We start from the raw sequence: 16772 nt of genomic DNA on the forward strand, positions 1-16772 counted from the left end.
CATGTTATTATGCAAGTAATATGTTAATATGCAGTGAGAATAGCTAGCGTTTATACTGCATCTCCTATGTGCCAGGCACTGTGATAAGGGCTTTCTAATTATTATCTCATTTGATCCTCACAACCCCCTGGGGAAGTAGCTGCTATCCTTTCCATTTTATAATGCAGGAAACTGAGGCAAGCAAAAGCAAAATGTGACTTGCTCAGGGCCACACAGTATTTGTCTCCTGTTGTCAGAATAGTGGATGAATATGGAGGCAGAAGCTAAAATATACAGTGGTGCAGTGTATATTTGGAGTCAGTATGAAAAAGGCTTGAACCATCACTCTGAACAAGCCAGAGTCTTATTAAAGTCTCATCAAGGCCTATTTCCTCATCTGTAAAAGGAGGATGCTAGACTCAATGACCTCTAAGTTCCTTTATGGCTCTAAATCTATGATCCTGTGATCCTATGAGGCATAATTGTTTAACTGTGTTGGTTGGTTTTGCTTGACTGTTTTTTGAAATAATAGCACTTTTCCAATATTCTCCCATTTGGTCCTCACAATAACTCTAGGAGGCTATCCTCATTTTACAGATGAGGAAACTGAGGCAGACAGGCTAAGTGTCTGAATTAGTGTCTTAGGCCAGATTGAATTAAAGCCTTCCTGACTCGATTTCCAGGGCTGTATTCATCATGCACCCTGGTAGACTTTGTTGTTACAAAGGATGGGTCCATTACCAGGAAGTTACTGTATACTGAGTATTGACTGTGGAATAAAATGGGAGAGCAGGTATCAAACTTTAAAGAAAAAACTCTACCCAGTTTCCCTCTACAACCGCATTTACTTTTTATCTCTTTCTTTCTTTAATAGAATACCATGCTGGGTGTTCTCCTTGCTTTGGCTACCTCTGTGACATTTTGTGATGCTCAGTGCACATTTAAGCCCTTGGTGATCACTCCAGGGAGTACATTAGAAGGTAAATCTTTGTTTAGAACTATTTCCTCTCTCTAGAGATAGGAGGATTTGTTTAGCAGGAAAAGTGACCGGGGCAAGCTTGAATGGCCTATCCATTTCCATTTGACCTAGACCCATGGGATAGGAATACTGGGCAAAAGGTGGGAAAAGTGGACTTAATCTAAAGATGTGTCTGAGGTGGAGAAAACAGTCAGCTGTCTAAAAAAATGTCAGGTCTTTCCCCCATCCTCTTTCTTCCATCACACAACTAAGGGGCAGTATTTATTTTCTACATATGATATGTTTCTAAGGGCAGCATGTGTTGGTGTTTAGAAAGCTAGGATGGAAGTTTGGAATATCTGGGTTTAAATCCAACTTCTGACACTTGGCTAGCATTGTGATGCTGAGCAAAGCAATAGCCCTCTCTGTGCCTCAAGCACTTATCTACTTAGTCACTCAATTCATCAAATATCTGTTAAACATCTACTGTGTGCCAAAGATTACACCTACGATGGTAAAATCAATCATGGAAAGAAAATTAAAATGGAAAGAAAAGAATCCCTAAAAAAAGGCCTTGCCTTCATGGATCTTGTGTGCTACTGCTGATCTGCTAACATTTTTGCAAATGACTATACTAGATGTTTCCAGTTGTCACTGGGAAGGCCTGGGAAATGACTTAAGGGCTGTTCTTAACTGAATCAGTTGGGAAGCATTAGAGGAGGTTGACAAAGGAAATGGTAGAACCTCCTTTGAAGGTCTTTAAAACTGGCCCAGATTTTCCATTGTTAGGATGGTTTAGTGTGGTACCATTCAAGGTGGCTTTAAGGACATGGTAAAATCTTTTCTAGAGGCATCAATTGCAACTTAACATAAGATTTGCCGTGTGTTCTGTCTTAGGTTGCATGGATTCTGATGGTGTAATGCACGACTTTGACACTCAATGGGAATCTAATTGTGTGCGCTGTTCCTGTAGTTCAAGAGTTGGATTAAGTTGCTGCAGCATGTAGGTTGGGGACTGGTCCTAAATAGACAGATGTAAAATGACAGAATTTCCCAGCTGGTGTCTTAACAAATTATTCATCATTTTCCAAGGACCACCCTAATCTTTACCCAATTTTCTTCCACCAACAGGGTGACAAGACCTAACGGCTATGACAAAGTTAACTGCAAGGAAATATTCAACAAGCGGACCTGTACATTCACTGTTGTACAGAAAGTCAAACCCACCGTACCCTGTAAAGTCACACGGTACATAGGTTAACAACTCCACCTCCTCCTCCTGATCTTACTGCCAAAGTCATTGCATCCCAATGCAACTTGTCCACACTTGAAGCATTGGCCATTTCCTTGGAATTGAGAGCATCGGGGGCTGGGAACCATGTGGGTATAACCTTGGATCTTCATTCTATTAAAACCATTGTGAAGTCTTAGGTACATTGATTCAAATCACAAAGTGACACCAGCTGATGATGAATGCCCAAAGAAAATACATTGTCCTATAGCATGAAATGGATCTGTTCCTTTCTTTTTAAAGAAACAATGTCCAAATTCAGGAGAGAAGTGGGGTCTTTCTATGGGGCCACTCCTAGGACATACACTTTGGGACTCAAACACTCTATGCTTTTTTGCTTCTACTCACCTCCCGAATATAAATGTGAGAATCCTGAGACCTCAATCCTGGAAGAATCAAGATTTCAAATAAACCAAGGAATAATACAAAGATACCTGATGGGTGCAAGGTGGCATATTCACCAGTGATGATGACTCTCAGTTGAGCTGTATCATAAAATACAACAAGTATATATATATATATATATATATATATATATATATATATATATATATATGTTGGAGAGAAAAGGGAAGTTGCTCAGGCAGATAGTGAGAATGACAGATATCTGTGAACTATAACTGAATGAGAGTGTATCGCCCCTTCCACTTTAAGCCTAGGGCAGCCCTGAAGCTGGGAAAGTTTCTATAAGATTCCCACCAAGATGGTGTGATACTATATAAATAGTGATATATTTAGATTCAGAGAACTTGAGTTCAAATCTTCTTTAAGTAATCAATCAATCAAAACAATTTCTTACGCACTTACTTTCAATCAATCAACAAGCATGTATTAAACTCTGACTATGGGCCCACTACTGTCAGGTACTAGAAGGAAAGGCAAAAATACCACTAGTATTCCTTCTGGAGCTCATTCTTCAAACTCACTCGGCACTGACAGGTTTGATACCAGAGTAAAGAACCTTACTTCTTCCCTCAGGTTTCTAGGGTTATCTAAAGGGTTGTAGTTTCTGTTGTTCTTCATGAGTCCCTATGTAGGGTGTCCTCTCATATCAATCAACCAGTAGGACTATCAGCTTATAGAAAGGGCATTTACTGAGAAGCTAGAGTAACAAGAATTGTTAATAAAACATTCTACCAGTATTTCATTTATTCATTATTATTCATTGAATATTCAGTAATATTCCCCTAAAACTAACAGCAACTATTATCTACAAAGAGGATAACCTAGTAGCCCTCACAACAAGATCAGGGGGGAAGCAAGGGTGCCTGTTATTACAACTACTTTTCAGTATTGTACTAGAAATTTTAGCTATAGCAGTAAGGCAAGAACAAGAAATTGAAGGAATTAGAATGGGCATTGAGGAAACAAAACCATCACTCTTTGCAGATGCTTTGATGGCATACTTGGAGAATCATGGAGAATCAACTCCAAAACTAAGAGAAATAATTAAATTTAGCAAAGTTGCAGGATACAAAATAAACCCACATAAATCATCAGCAATCCTATGTATTATCAGCAAATTCAGCAATAAGAAATAGAAAGAGAAATTCCATTTAAAATAACTGCAGACAATAACAAATGCTCGGGGGTACACCTGCCAAGAAAAACCCAGGAACTATATGAACACAACTAAAAAAAAACACTTTTTACACAAATAAAGTCAGACCTAAATAACTGGAAGAATATCAATTGTGCCTGATTAGGTGAAGCTGATACAACAAAAATGAAAATTCTAGCCAAATTAATATACTCATTCAGGGCTTTCCCAAAAAAAATATTGTATAGTGCTAGAAAAGTAATTCATCTGGAAGAACAAAAGTTCAAGAATATCAAGGGAATTAATGAAAATAATGTGATGGAAAGTGGCCTAGCTGTACCAGATATCAACCTGTATTACAAAGCAACAACCATCACAACAATCTGGCACAGGCTAAGAAAAAGAGTGGTGGATGTGTACAATAGATTACGTACACAATTCACAGTAGGAAACAACCATAGAATCTTTTATTTGATAAATACAAAGATCCAGACTTTCTGGACAAGAACTCACTATTCTACAAAAACTGTTGGGAAAAACGGAAAACAGTGTACTAGAAACTAGGTATAGATTACTACCGCACACCATATACCAAGATAAGGTTGAAATGGGTTTGGACATAAAGGGTGATACCATGAGAAAATTAGGAGAGAGTACAATATTTTACCTGTCAGATCTATTAAGAAAAGAATTTATTACCAAACAAAAGACATTATTATAGAATATGAATAAGATTTTTATTATATTAAATTTTAAAAGTTTTGCTCAAACAAATGCAACAAGATTAGAAGGAAAGCAGAAAACTGTGGGGAAATTTTAATAGCAAGTGTCTCTGGTAAAGACTTTATGTCTCAAATATATAGAGAACTGAGTCAATTCTTATTAATATGAGTCATTCCCCAATGGATAAATGGTCAAAGGACATAAACTGACAGTTTTGGAATAAAGAAATCAAAGTGATCTTTAGTCATATGAAAAAATGCTTTAAATCATTATTAATTAGAGACATGCAGATTAAAAAACTCTGAGGTACCACCTCACACATAGCAATTAAGCTTATAGGACACAAAAAGAAAATGACAAGTGCTTGAAGGAATGTGGGAAAATTGGGACACTAATGTATTATTGGTAGAGTTCTGAAATGATTGAACCATTCTGGAGAACAATTTGGAACTATGCCCAAAGGGTTATAAAATTATGCATACCGTTTAACCCAGCAACAACACTACTAGGTCGTTATCTCAAAGAGATCCAAAAAAGGAAAAATAAAAGGACCTATATATACAAAAATATTTATAGCAGTTCTGTTTGAGGGGTCAAAGAATTGGAAATTGAGGGGATGCCCATCAATTAGAGAATGACCAAAGAAGTCATGATGTATGATTGTGATGGAATGCTATTGTGCTATATCACTAACATAGAACATTGTACACAATAATAGTAATGTTGTATAATAATCAACTGTGAAAGACTTAGCTGTTCCCAGCAAAGATCCAAGACAATTCATTTTGTAATACTTTCTTTTTCCCCAATTTTATTTAAAACAGTTTTAACATTCATTGTTTTTAAGTTTTAAGTTCCACATTTTATCCATCTGCCTCCCTCAGATGGTGAACAATTGACATAGGCTATATGAGTGCAATCATGTAAAGCATATTCCCATATTAGTCATGTTGTGGAAGAAAAAGAAGGAAGGAACGAACGAACGAATGAAGGAAGGGAGGAACGGAGGAAGGGAGGGAGGGAGGAAGGAAGGAAGAGAGGGAAGGAGGAAGGGAGGGAGGGAGGAAGGAAGGAAGAAATGAGAGACAGAGGGGAAGAGATAGGTGAGAGGAGAGAGAGAGAGAGAGAGAGAGAGAGAGAGAGAGTATGCTTTGATCTTTCTTTGGACTCTATCAATTCTTTCTCTGAGGGCAGATAGCATTTTTCTTCATGAGTCCTTTGGGATTGTCTTGGATCATTGTATTACTGAGAATAGCTATTATTTACAGTTATTCATTGTACAGTCTTGCTGTTATTGTGTACAATGTTCTCCTGTTTCTGCTCACTTCACTTTTCATCAGTTCATGTTAGCCTTTTCAGGGTTTTCTGAAAGCAGCCTGCTCATCATTTCTTATACTACAATAATATTCCATTATAATCATATACTACAACTTGTTCAGCCATTACCAATTGATCTGCATCCCTTCAATTTACAGTTCTTTGCCACCACAAAAAGAGCTGTTATAAATATTTTTGTATGAATAGGTACCTTCAAAGAATACATGCAAAAAATTCATTTTTTTTCCATTCACTCTATCTCTGATACAGACCTAGTAGTGGTACTGTAGATCAAAGGGTATACACAGTTTTATAGCACTTCTGACATAGTTCCAAATTCCCCTCCAGAATGGTGATCCAAAACAATTCTGAAGGACTGATGATTAAAAAATGCTATCCACCTGCAGAGAAGAACTGACAGGATTTGAAGGAAGACAGGACACTGGAGTTTTTTTAACTTTCTTTTTCTGGGTGGTTTTTGTATGTGTTTTTTTTCACAAAATGAATAATATGGAAATGTATTGTGCATGAAATCACATATATAACCTTCATCCAATTACTTGTGTTCTCAATGATGTGGGAGGGGAGGGAGGGGATGAGAGAATTTGGAAATCAAAATCCTAAAAAACAAAAGTTAACAATTATTTTTACATAGAATTGAAAAAATAAAAGTATTAAAATTCAAAAAATAAAAATAAAACGTTATACCACCAATCCAGAGACACAGTTCCCTCTTGCACCCAAATAAAGTCTCTAGGGAGAAGAAGCTCAAACTTAAAATACAAATAAGAAGCACACACATAGGGAAGATGAGATCAAGGGGCACCTACTGACTTTTGGCCCAGTTCATGGAGTCCTCACAAGCTTCCTCCTAAGTTCAGGTTTCTGCTGCATTCTAAAATTCAGTATCTATGTAGAATCCACAGACAATACCACTCTTTTTTATCAGGGGTAATGATCGCTGAAGCAGCATGGACTTCCTGCACTATCTTTCCACCGTCATCTTCAGTTGCTTCTGTTGTAGGCCATTGACATGCCGGCTGACTCTACTACTGACTCCAGCTCTAGGGGAGAAATTTATGATGGCTCTGATGAACCTTCTGTTCTCATTGGTGGCCTCAGCATTCCCATCTTAGGCTATTAATAATACACCTAAAATCAGGAAAGATTAACCATAAAAGAAACAGAAACAGGGAATATCTGTCCACATTCTGCAAAAATACCCGATACGCAAATTCAAGCACATTCTGAAGTACATGTACTTAACGGCAAAAACCCTCCATTACACACAAAATGGTTCTTAAAGAGCTTACATACTAATGGGGGAGATGATTATATGTAGACAGAAAGATAGACAGGAAGGCAGATAGATAGATAGATAGATAGATAGATAGATAGATAGATAGATAGATAGATAGATTGATAGATAGATTATATAATTGGTTGGTTGGTTGTGATCCTTCATTCCCAAAGAGGAACAAAATGACATGCCTATGCTAGAGTCAAGTTGGAGTGTGTTTGACTGGCTGATCAGACCAGTATGAGCTCTGAATGCTTTACCACAAGTTAGGCACAAATAGCCCAAATGGTTATTTGGGGTAGATTCTCTAAATTTGCATATCATATATTTCTTTCCAGGTATTTCAATTCTGCTTTGCTCACAGAACACAAAACTTTCTCTGATATGGACATGCCATGCTGACCAGCCCTATGGCACTGTCTCCCATGTCCACAAGCAATTCCAAAGTCCTTTAAAGAGACCTTGAGAGTGTCTTTCTATTGCTTCTTCTGACCACCATGTGAATGCTTGCACTGGGTGAGTGTTCCATAAATAGTCTTTTTGGCAAGCATACATTTTGCATTCAAACAATGTGGCTGGCCCATCAGAGTTGTGTTCTCTGCAGTAGAGTTTGAATGCTTGGTGGTTCATCTGGACAAAGGACTTCAGTGTCTGATAACTTCTCCTGCCAGGTGATCTTCAGAATCTTCCTAAGACAATTGAAATGGAAGCAATTCAGTTTCCTGGCATGTCATGTATATACTGTCCAGGTTTCACAAGCATACAGCAATGAGGTCAGCACAACGGCTCTGTAGACCTTCAGTCTGTTAGTCAGTCTAATACCTCTTCTCTCCCATACTTGCCTTCAGAGCCTCCCAAACACAGATAGCTCTGACAATGTGTGCATCACCCTCATTATCAATGTGTACATGCCTGGAAAGTACATGACCAAAGTAAGTGAACTTCTCCCTAGCATTCAAAACTTCTCCATTTGCTATAACCGCTGGTTCTACCTGTGGATGGTGTGGTGGTGGCTAATGGAGCTCCTGTGTTTTCATGGTGTTCATTGTTAAGCCAAAATTAGCACAAGTAGCAAAGAATTAATGCATACTTTGTTGCATCTCAGATTCAGAGGCTGCATTGAGTGCACAATTATCTGCAAACAGAAAATCATGCACCAACACGCCTGTACAAATAAGTTAAGTGAGGTTCAGATTCACACCTTCAGTATGACACACTCCCAATGGAATAATACTTTTATTAAAAGACAGAGGGAATATTACATTGGATTGACAACAACAACAACTAACAGTTCCTAATAACACAGCTAATCACACCAAAAGCGACAAAGACACAGAAAGCAATACATTAATACATCACCAATCCGGGAAACACCAGCACCTGATCCTTCAAAGCTGGGGAATCCCGGGGTACAGCTCAATCAGGGTCCCGAATGGGGAAGTCACAGGCAGAGTGTCCTCTCCATGGGTGAGATTCCAATGTGACTCACCCACATGGAGACTTAGATAGGGCCTTGAACAAAGAAAACTTACTGCCAACTACTCCAGACGTTCCCATTGAGAGGGGAGTGAACCCTCGCAATGGGGTCTTCTGAGATATCATTCTTGAGGGCTGGCTAGGCTCACAGAACAGCAGTTTCCCCAAATGTTTAACCTCAAGAATGTTTACTATCCTTTGTTCAAGGTTCATCATGTCTCCAAGCTGGAGAGTCTGAAGGCTGGTCATTCTTTGCATATGTCCAAGTAAGAGAGTCCAGAGGTTTGTTATGCAAGGCTTATCGCATCTCCAAGTAGGAGAGTCCAGAGGTTCATGCAAGGCCTAGACTGCAGTGTGGAGGATTATATATATGTATATATATATATATATATATATATATATATATATATATATATACACATATATATATATATATATGGTATATTATAGTATAATATGTTATACTGTGTTATGTTGTATTATGTTGTACTATGTTGTGTTATGTTGTGTTACTTTGTAGTATATTATATTATATATTATGTTACATTACATTATATTATATTATATTATATTACATTATAGTATAGTATATATCCAATATATAAATATACATATGGATATAATGATTTATCACTCAACTCCCTCCACTTTGGTCTTGCCCTGTAGCCTTTTCAAATTAAAGAATTTAATATCAGTGTGGTAGCTGACCTTGATGCCATGTTCATCCTCATTGAAAGCATCTGATAACATGGCTGAAAAGATCATGCTAAAAAGATTACATATGTGAATATGTATAGATACATAATATATTTGTGTGTATGTATAATATGTAAGTACATACAGGATAGAAAGTAGAAGGAAAGTAACCTTAGAAGAGAAGGCTCAGGTGATTATGAAGACTGGAAATCTATACAAAGCAGTGCTTGAACAGAGCCTTGAAAGAAGTCAAGACATTCAGAGGTGGAGGTGAGAATTACAGGCATGTGGGACAACCAGTGTAAAGGCACGGCGACAAGAGAGTATCATACACCAGGGACCAGCAAATAAGATGATCTACCTGAACCATAGAGTGCATGGATGGGAAAAAGTATTAGAAGACTGGAAAGTTAGGAAAAGTTCATGTTGTGAAGAGCTTCAAATGTGCCAAAGAGGACCTTCTATTTGCTCCTGGAGGAATAGAAGCCACTGGAGTTGAATCTGCATGTTTAGGAAAAATCATTTTGGCATCTTAACAGAAGATGAATTAGAATGGAAGAGACTTGGGCCAAGGATACCAACTAGAAAGCCATTGTACTAGTCAAGAAAAGAGGAGATAAGGGCAGTTCTATGATTGGAGAGAAGGATACATGTATGAGAGATTTTGGGAAGGTGAAAATTACCATGTTTGAAAACTGATCAGAAATGTGGTGTGAGTGAGAATGAGGTTGGGTTCAACCCTTAAGCTTGAGTACCTGGGAGACTAAGGGTGATGGTGGTGCCCTGGAAAGAAATAAGGAACTTCAGAAGAGGGGAGAGTTTGGGGGAAAGACAATAATGACTTTATTGGACATGTTTGACTGAGAGATGTCAGTCTGAAATGTCCAATAGGTGGTTGGAGATATGGGACTGGAGTTCAGAAGTGAAAGTAGGGCTAGATACCTAGATATGGAAATCATCTGCATAGAGATGATAACTGGACCTATTGGTGAAGATGGGATCACCCAACAAAACTATATAGAGAGGAGACAGAAAAGGTTGCTAGACTCAGCCTGGAAAGACATCAACAGTTAGGATATGAGAAGGATGAAGCTACAGCAAAGGAGAAGTATTCAGACAGTAATGAGAAGAACCAGGAGAGTGTTACAAAAACCCAGAATGGAGAGAGTACAAAGTTGAAGGTGGTCAACATTTCAAAAGCTACAGAGAGGTAAAGAAAGACCGATAAAAGGCACAGAAGATTTGGCAATTAAGAGGTCATTGATACCTTTAGAAAGAACATCATCAGCTGACTGATGAAGTCAGAAGCCAGACTGCAGAGGGTTTATAACAGAGTGACCAAACAGAAAATTGAGACACTGAGTACAGATGATTTCTCTTTTTTAATTTATTTGTTTAATTTATTTAATATATTTAGTTTCAGCATTGATTTTCACAAGAGTTTGAATTTCTACCCTCCCGCCCACACCAAGATGGCATATATTCTGGTTGCCCTATTCCCCAGTCAGCCCTCCTTTCTGTCACCTCACTCCCCTGACATCCCCTTTTCCCTTCCTTTCTTGTAAGGCAAGATAAATTTCTACACCCCATTGCCTGTGTATCTTATTTCCTAGTTGCGTGCAAAAACTTTTATTTTTTTTGTTTTTAACCACTGTTTTTAAAACTTTGAGTTCCAAATTCTCTCCCCTCTTCCCTCTCCACCTACCCTCCCTAAGAAGGCAAACAATTCAACATAGGCCACATGCATATCATTATATAAAATCCTTCCACAATACTCATGTTGTCAAAGACTATATTTTGATCCTTCCTAACCTATCCCACTTTATCCAGTTTTCTCCCTTGACCCTGTCCCTTTTCCAAAGTGTTTATTTTTGATTACTTCCTCCCCCTATCTGCCCTGCCTTCAATCATCCCTCATTTTTATCTTCTTCCTCCTTCTTTCAAGTGGGGTAAGATACGCAATTGAGTGTGTATGGTATTCCCTCCTCAGGTCAAATCCAATGAGAGCAAGATTCACTCATTCTCCCTCACCTGCCCCCTCTTCCCTTCCTACAGAACTGCTTTTTCCTGCCACTTTTATGCAAGATAATTTACCCCATTCTATCTCTCCCTTTCTCCCTCTCTCAGTGTATTCCTCTCTCATCCCTTAATTTGATCCTATTTTTTAGATATCATCCCTTCATATTTAACTCACCCTGTGCCTTCTGTCTAATATATACAAACATATACACACATATGCATATATATATACATACACATATTATATATATATATATACATATATATATGCATATTCCCTTCAGCTACCCTAATACTGAGGGTTCATGAATTATACACGTCATCTTTCCATGTAGGAATGTAAACAAAACAGTTCAACTTTAGTAAGTCCCTTGTGATTTCTCTTTCTTGTTTACCTTTTCATGCTTCTCTTGATTCTTGTGTTTGAAAGTCAAATTTTCTATTCAGCTGTGATCTTTTCACTGAGAAAGCTGGAAAGTACTCTATTTTATTGAAAATCCATATTCTGCCTTGGAGCGTTTCACTCAGTTTTGCTAGGTAGGTGATTCTTGGTTTTAATCCTAGCTCCATTGATGTCTGGAATATCGTATTCCAAACCCTTTGATCCCTTAATGTAGAAACTGCTAGATCTTGTGTTATCCTGATTGTATTTCCACAATACTCAAATTGTTTCTTTCTGGCTGCTTGCAGTATTTTGTCCTTGATCTAGGAGCTCTGGAATTTGGCAACAATATTCCTAGGAGTTTTCTTTTTGGGATCTTTTTGAGGAGGCGATCTGGGGATTCTTTCAATTTCTATTTTGCCCTCTGGTTCTAGAATATCAGGGCAGTACTTCTTGATAATTTCTTGAAAGATGATGTCTAGGCTCTTTTTTTGATCATGGCTTTCAGGTAGTCCAATAATTTTTAAATTATCTCTCCTTGATCTATTTCCCAGGTTGGTGGTTTTTCCAATGAAATATTTCACATTGTCTTCCACTGTTTCATTCCTTTGGTTCTGTTGTATAATATCTTGATTTCTCATCAAGTCACTAGCTTTGACTTGCTCAAATCCAATTTTTAAGGTAGCATTTTCTTCAGTGGTCTTTTGGACCTCCTTTTCCATTTGGCTAACTCTGCCTTTCAAGGCATTCTTCTCCTCATTGGCTTTTTTGGAGCTCTTTTGCCTTTTGAGTTAGTCTATTTTTAAGGTGTTGTTTTATTCGGTGTGTTTTGGGGTCTCCTTTAGCAAGTCATTGACTTGTTTTTCATGGTTTTCTTGCATCATTCTCATTTCCCTTCCCAATTTTTCCTCTACTTCTCTAACTTGCTTTTCCAAATCCTTTTTGAGGTCTTCCATGGCTTGGACCAGTTCATGTTTTTCTTGGAGGCTTTTGATGTAGGCTCTTTGAGTTTGTTGACTTCTTCTGGTTGTGTGTTTCGGTCATCTTCGTCACCAAAGAAAGATTCCAAAGTCTGAGACTGAACCTGAGTTCGATTTCGCTGCCTGGCCATGTTTCCAGTCAACTTACTTGACCCTTGGGTTTTTTGTTGGGGTATGACTGTTTGTACAGTAAAAAGTACTTTGTTCCAAGCTTGAGGGGATGAGCTGTTGTTTTCTATACAGCCAGCTCTGCCACACCAGCACTCCTCCTCCCCCAAGAACCACCAACCTGGACCTGACTTAGATATTAAGCAGGCTCTGCACTCCTACTCTGATCGACCACTTAATTCCTCCCACCATGTGGGCCTGAGGCCTGAAGCAACTGCAGCTGTAGTTCTGTAGCTGCACCACCTGCGCTGCCCCTGGGGTGGTGGCCGAACTGTGTACTCCTTTCACTCTGTCCCCAGCAGCTTTTCCCACTAACCTTCTCGGTTGTCTTTGGTGTTTGTGGGTTGAGAAGTCTGGTAACTGCCACAGCTCACTGATTCAGGGCACTAGGGCCTGTTCCACCCGGCTCCTAGTCTGGTTGGTCCTCCCGCCACCCACGCTGGGCTCTGCTCTGTTCTGCTCCCAGCTCTGCTCTGTTCTGCTCCCAGCTCTGTGCATGATAGACCTTACCCAGAGACCATCCAGGCTGTCCTGGGCTGGATCCCTGCTTCCCTCTGCTATTTTGTGGGTTCTGCAGTTTTTGTTCAGAGGCATTTTTTATACGTTTTTGGAGGGACCTGGCAGAGAGCTCATGCAAGTCCCTGCTTTCCAGCCACCATCTTGGCTCCGCCACTCCAAGTACACATGATTTTTCAAGGAATTTAGCAGAAAAGGAGAGATACAGGATGACAGCTAATAGGAAAGGTAGTATCAATTGTAGAGATTTTTGATAATGGGGTAAATATAAGTGTGTTTGTAGGGAGCAAGGAAAGAGGTACTGAAGATCAGAGACGGAGGGCAATTGTGGGGGCCAATGTATTTTAGAATAAAGTATGGGATCAAGGGTGCATACAGAGAGGTTGGCTATGGCAGGGCATTGGCTTTTCATTCCTGCCTTCATCAGAGACTAGAGTGAAAAAACAGATGGAGGATCCCATCAGAGAGGATGTGGGGGAAAGAAAAAAGGAGAAAGGGAGGAGATGGAGGTCTTGAAGTATGAACTCAATATTTTTTTGAACCCTAAGGTGAAGTATTCAGCTATTAGGGTAGGGGTAAGGAGTGCTGTGGGAGGCTGGAACAGACTCAAAGAAGTAGGATACAGAATGAGGGAAGAAAGGTTAGAAGGATTGCCCTGCTACTCTGATGGCTCAGTTAACAGTAAATAACAAATTGGTATGGGGCCTAATCAGCATGATATTGTGATTTCCATCAGTTCTGTTCAGTAGCACATGAATAGCAGCAAAGGTGTTAGATGATGGGAGTAATCCAGGCTGAGGTCTGGCAAGGTATTTATAATAGAAAAAAGAGGCAAAGGATTCAAGAATAAAGCAAAGGGTGCTATAAGAAAAGGGGAAGATATGGACTTCATCATAACCTAGAAAGACCCACATGATATGATGCGGAAAGAAAGGAGCAGAACCAGGAGAACATTGTACACAACCACAGATATCTTGATTCTGCGATGACTAATTTCAATAGACTTTGCACTTCTCAGCAATACAAGGTTCAAACACAACTCCATAGGGCTCATGATGGAAGGGGCTATCTACATCCAGAGAAAAAACTATGGAGCCTGAATCCACATTGAGGGAAACTATTTGCTCTCCTTTTTTTTCTTTTATTCTCTCTTTTTTAGTTTTGTTTCTTCTTTCTTATGATTCATTCTATTGGTCATAATTCTTCTTTACATCTTGACTATTGTGTAAATAAGTTTAATGCGAAGGTATATGTAGAAGACATCTCTGATTCCATGCTGTCTTGTGGGGAGGAGGTGAGGGGGGAGGGAAAGGAGGGGAAGAAAATCCAGAACTCAAAAATATGCAGAACTGAGTGCTGTAAACTAAAAATAAAAAATCTTAATTAAAAAAAAGAATAAAGCAAAGGGTTGAACTGGTTCACAAAGAAGTTAAAACTGGGAAGGAGGAAGGATGTTGCCTATTTAGGTATGAAGGCTTGTGAAAGTATTGAAGGGTAGAGAGATTGTAGGTCCTGGTAGGGGTTAAGTACAAGATGAAGGGCCAAAAGGCATAGGGAGAGAAGGAATTACAAGGAACTACCTCTTTTGTATGCGGACAGTTTGGCCATTAAAAAGAAGAGGAAAAGAACATTTGTGCAGGGAGAGATGGCAAAAGGCATTTGCAGAGAAATACAGTCTCTCAGAGAAAACAGCAGGAGAGACACAAGCCGTTCTGAGGATGAGCTAGACAGAGACTTGGGCCTCAGAAGAGTGGACCAAGAGGACCTGTTTCAACCAAAACATTGACTGAGCTAATGATAGCTACAGGGCATCTGTGGTCTATCAGTTCATTTGCATTCCACTGTTTGTAGCATTTTGAACTTCATAAGTGACAGTTTAAATCAAATAATTGTTCATAGAAAGATCTAGTACTAACAGTCCTTAATCAAACACTCCACCACCAATGCATGAGTACACTCTCCCTTTGCACCCCCACAAGGTCCCTAGAATGAATGGGTTCAAACTTACAGTACAATGAATAAAAAGCACAGATGTAAGGAACAGATGTGGCCTTACACAAACTGTTTAAAGGAATTTTATATGAGGCTCATACCTGACAGATACATAGATTTCTTGAGTTTCACCAATTGTAGCATTGGCATAGTTTTAAAGTGATGGCGATTGAGTCAGGAAGACCTGAGTTCCAATCTTGCCTCCATCACTCATTAGTCTAAGATACTTCATAGTGTCACTCAAAGCAAGTCACTTAACATCAGTGAACCTCAGTTTTCTTATTTGTAAAATGAGAGGGGGTAGAATCAATAATAGGCTTTCACTTCTTCATTCCTCCACTCCAGGCTCTCCAGGATTCTTTCTCCACCATAACCTACTGCTCTTCTCACCCTAGAATTCACCACACCCCAGCAGCCTTGACACTCTGGGAGATAGCTTTTGCCCTGTGTCTCTTTCCTCTAGTCTCCATTTTAAGGAAAATGTCCTGGCAAACATGTTCATTCTTTCATTCCTCTCTGAGCATCCCTCCTGACTCTCTGGACTTTGCACTCCACCATGCCCAAGAGTAGGTACTTTCTCTTCCCCGCGCCCTTAATGCTTTTCGTGTGTTGTCTACCCTCCCACAATAGAATGTAAGCTCCCTAAGAGCCAAGACTGTCTTTCTTTTTGCTTGTATTTGTATGCCCAGTCCCTGTACCTGACACATAGTAAGGGCTTAATAAATGCTATATGACCATAGACAAGTCATTTAAGCCTCCTGGGCCCCAGTTTCCTCATATGTAAAATGAGGCAGTTGGACTAGTAGCTTCTGAGATTTCTTCTAGCTCTAAAAATTTATTATTTAAAGGCAACACTACCATGATATAAGGGACAACCAATCAGAATCTTCAGCTTAGTGTTTCTGTTGACATGTAAGACAAAATTCAAGGAATGCCATGGAGGTGATACTTCATCAAAACTCAAAGTGTTCCCTGGAGACAAGTCATTCTGTTTCTTTTTTATTTAATTTTTTTAAATATTTTAATAAATATATTTAATTTCTTGTTTTATTATTTCTTATCATTAATAAGATTTAATATTATTTATATTACTTATTTTAATTGATGTATTTAATATATTTTCATATCCTATAATGTATTATTATATTATTAATTATTATTAATATATTATTACTTATTAATTACATATTACTTATGGTTTCATTTAATGTTTTTAATATTTTATTTTTCCCCAAATATACGTAAAAACAATTTTAACATTCTTTTTTTAAAATTTTGAGTTCCAAATTCACTCCTTTCCCTTCAAGCAACTTGACATAGGTTACACACGTGTAGTCATGCAAAACATATTTCCATGTAAGTCGTTTTGTGAAAGAAAACAAGACCAAAGCCAAGAAAAATAAAGAAAAAGTGTCTTTTGTCTGTATTCAAGCTC

At 38.6% G+C, this 16772-nt stretch overlaps 1 protein-coding gene across 1 annotated transcript; it reads left to right on the forward strand.

Moving 5' to 3' along the window:
- Positions 1-859: 859 nt before the first annotated feature.
- LOC118828034 (beta-microseminoprotein E1-like) lies at positions 860-2198 on the forward strand. Its single transcript, XM_036734421.1, has 3 exons — positions 860-959; positions 1835-1940; positions 2069-2198. The coding sequence occupies exons 1-3, from the start codon at positions 860-862 to the stop codon at positions 2196-2198; spliced, it is 336 nt and encodes a 111-aa protein (XP_036590316.1).
- Positions 2199-16772: the final 14574 nt, after the last annotated feature.

This window comes from Trichosurus vulpecula, chromosome 8 (assembly GCF_011100635.1).
Source record: "Trichosurus vulpecula isolate mTriVul1 chromosome 8, mTriVul1.pri, whole genome shotgun sequence".
NCBI lineage: Eukaryota > Metazoa > Chordata > Mammalia > Diprotodontia > Phalangeridae > Trichosurus > Trichosurus vulpecula.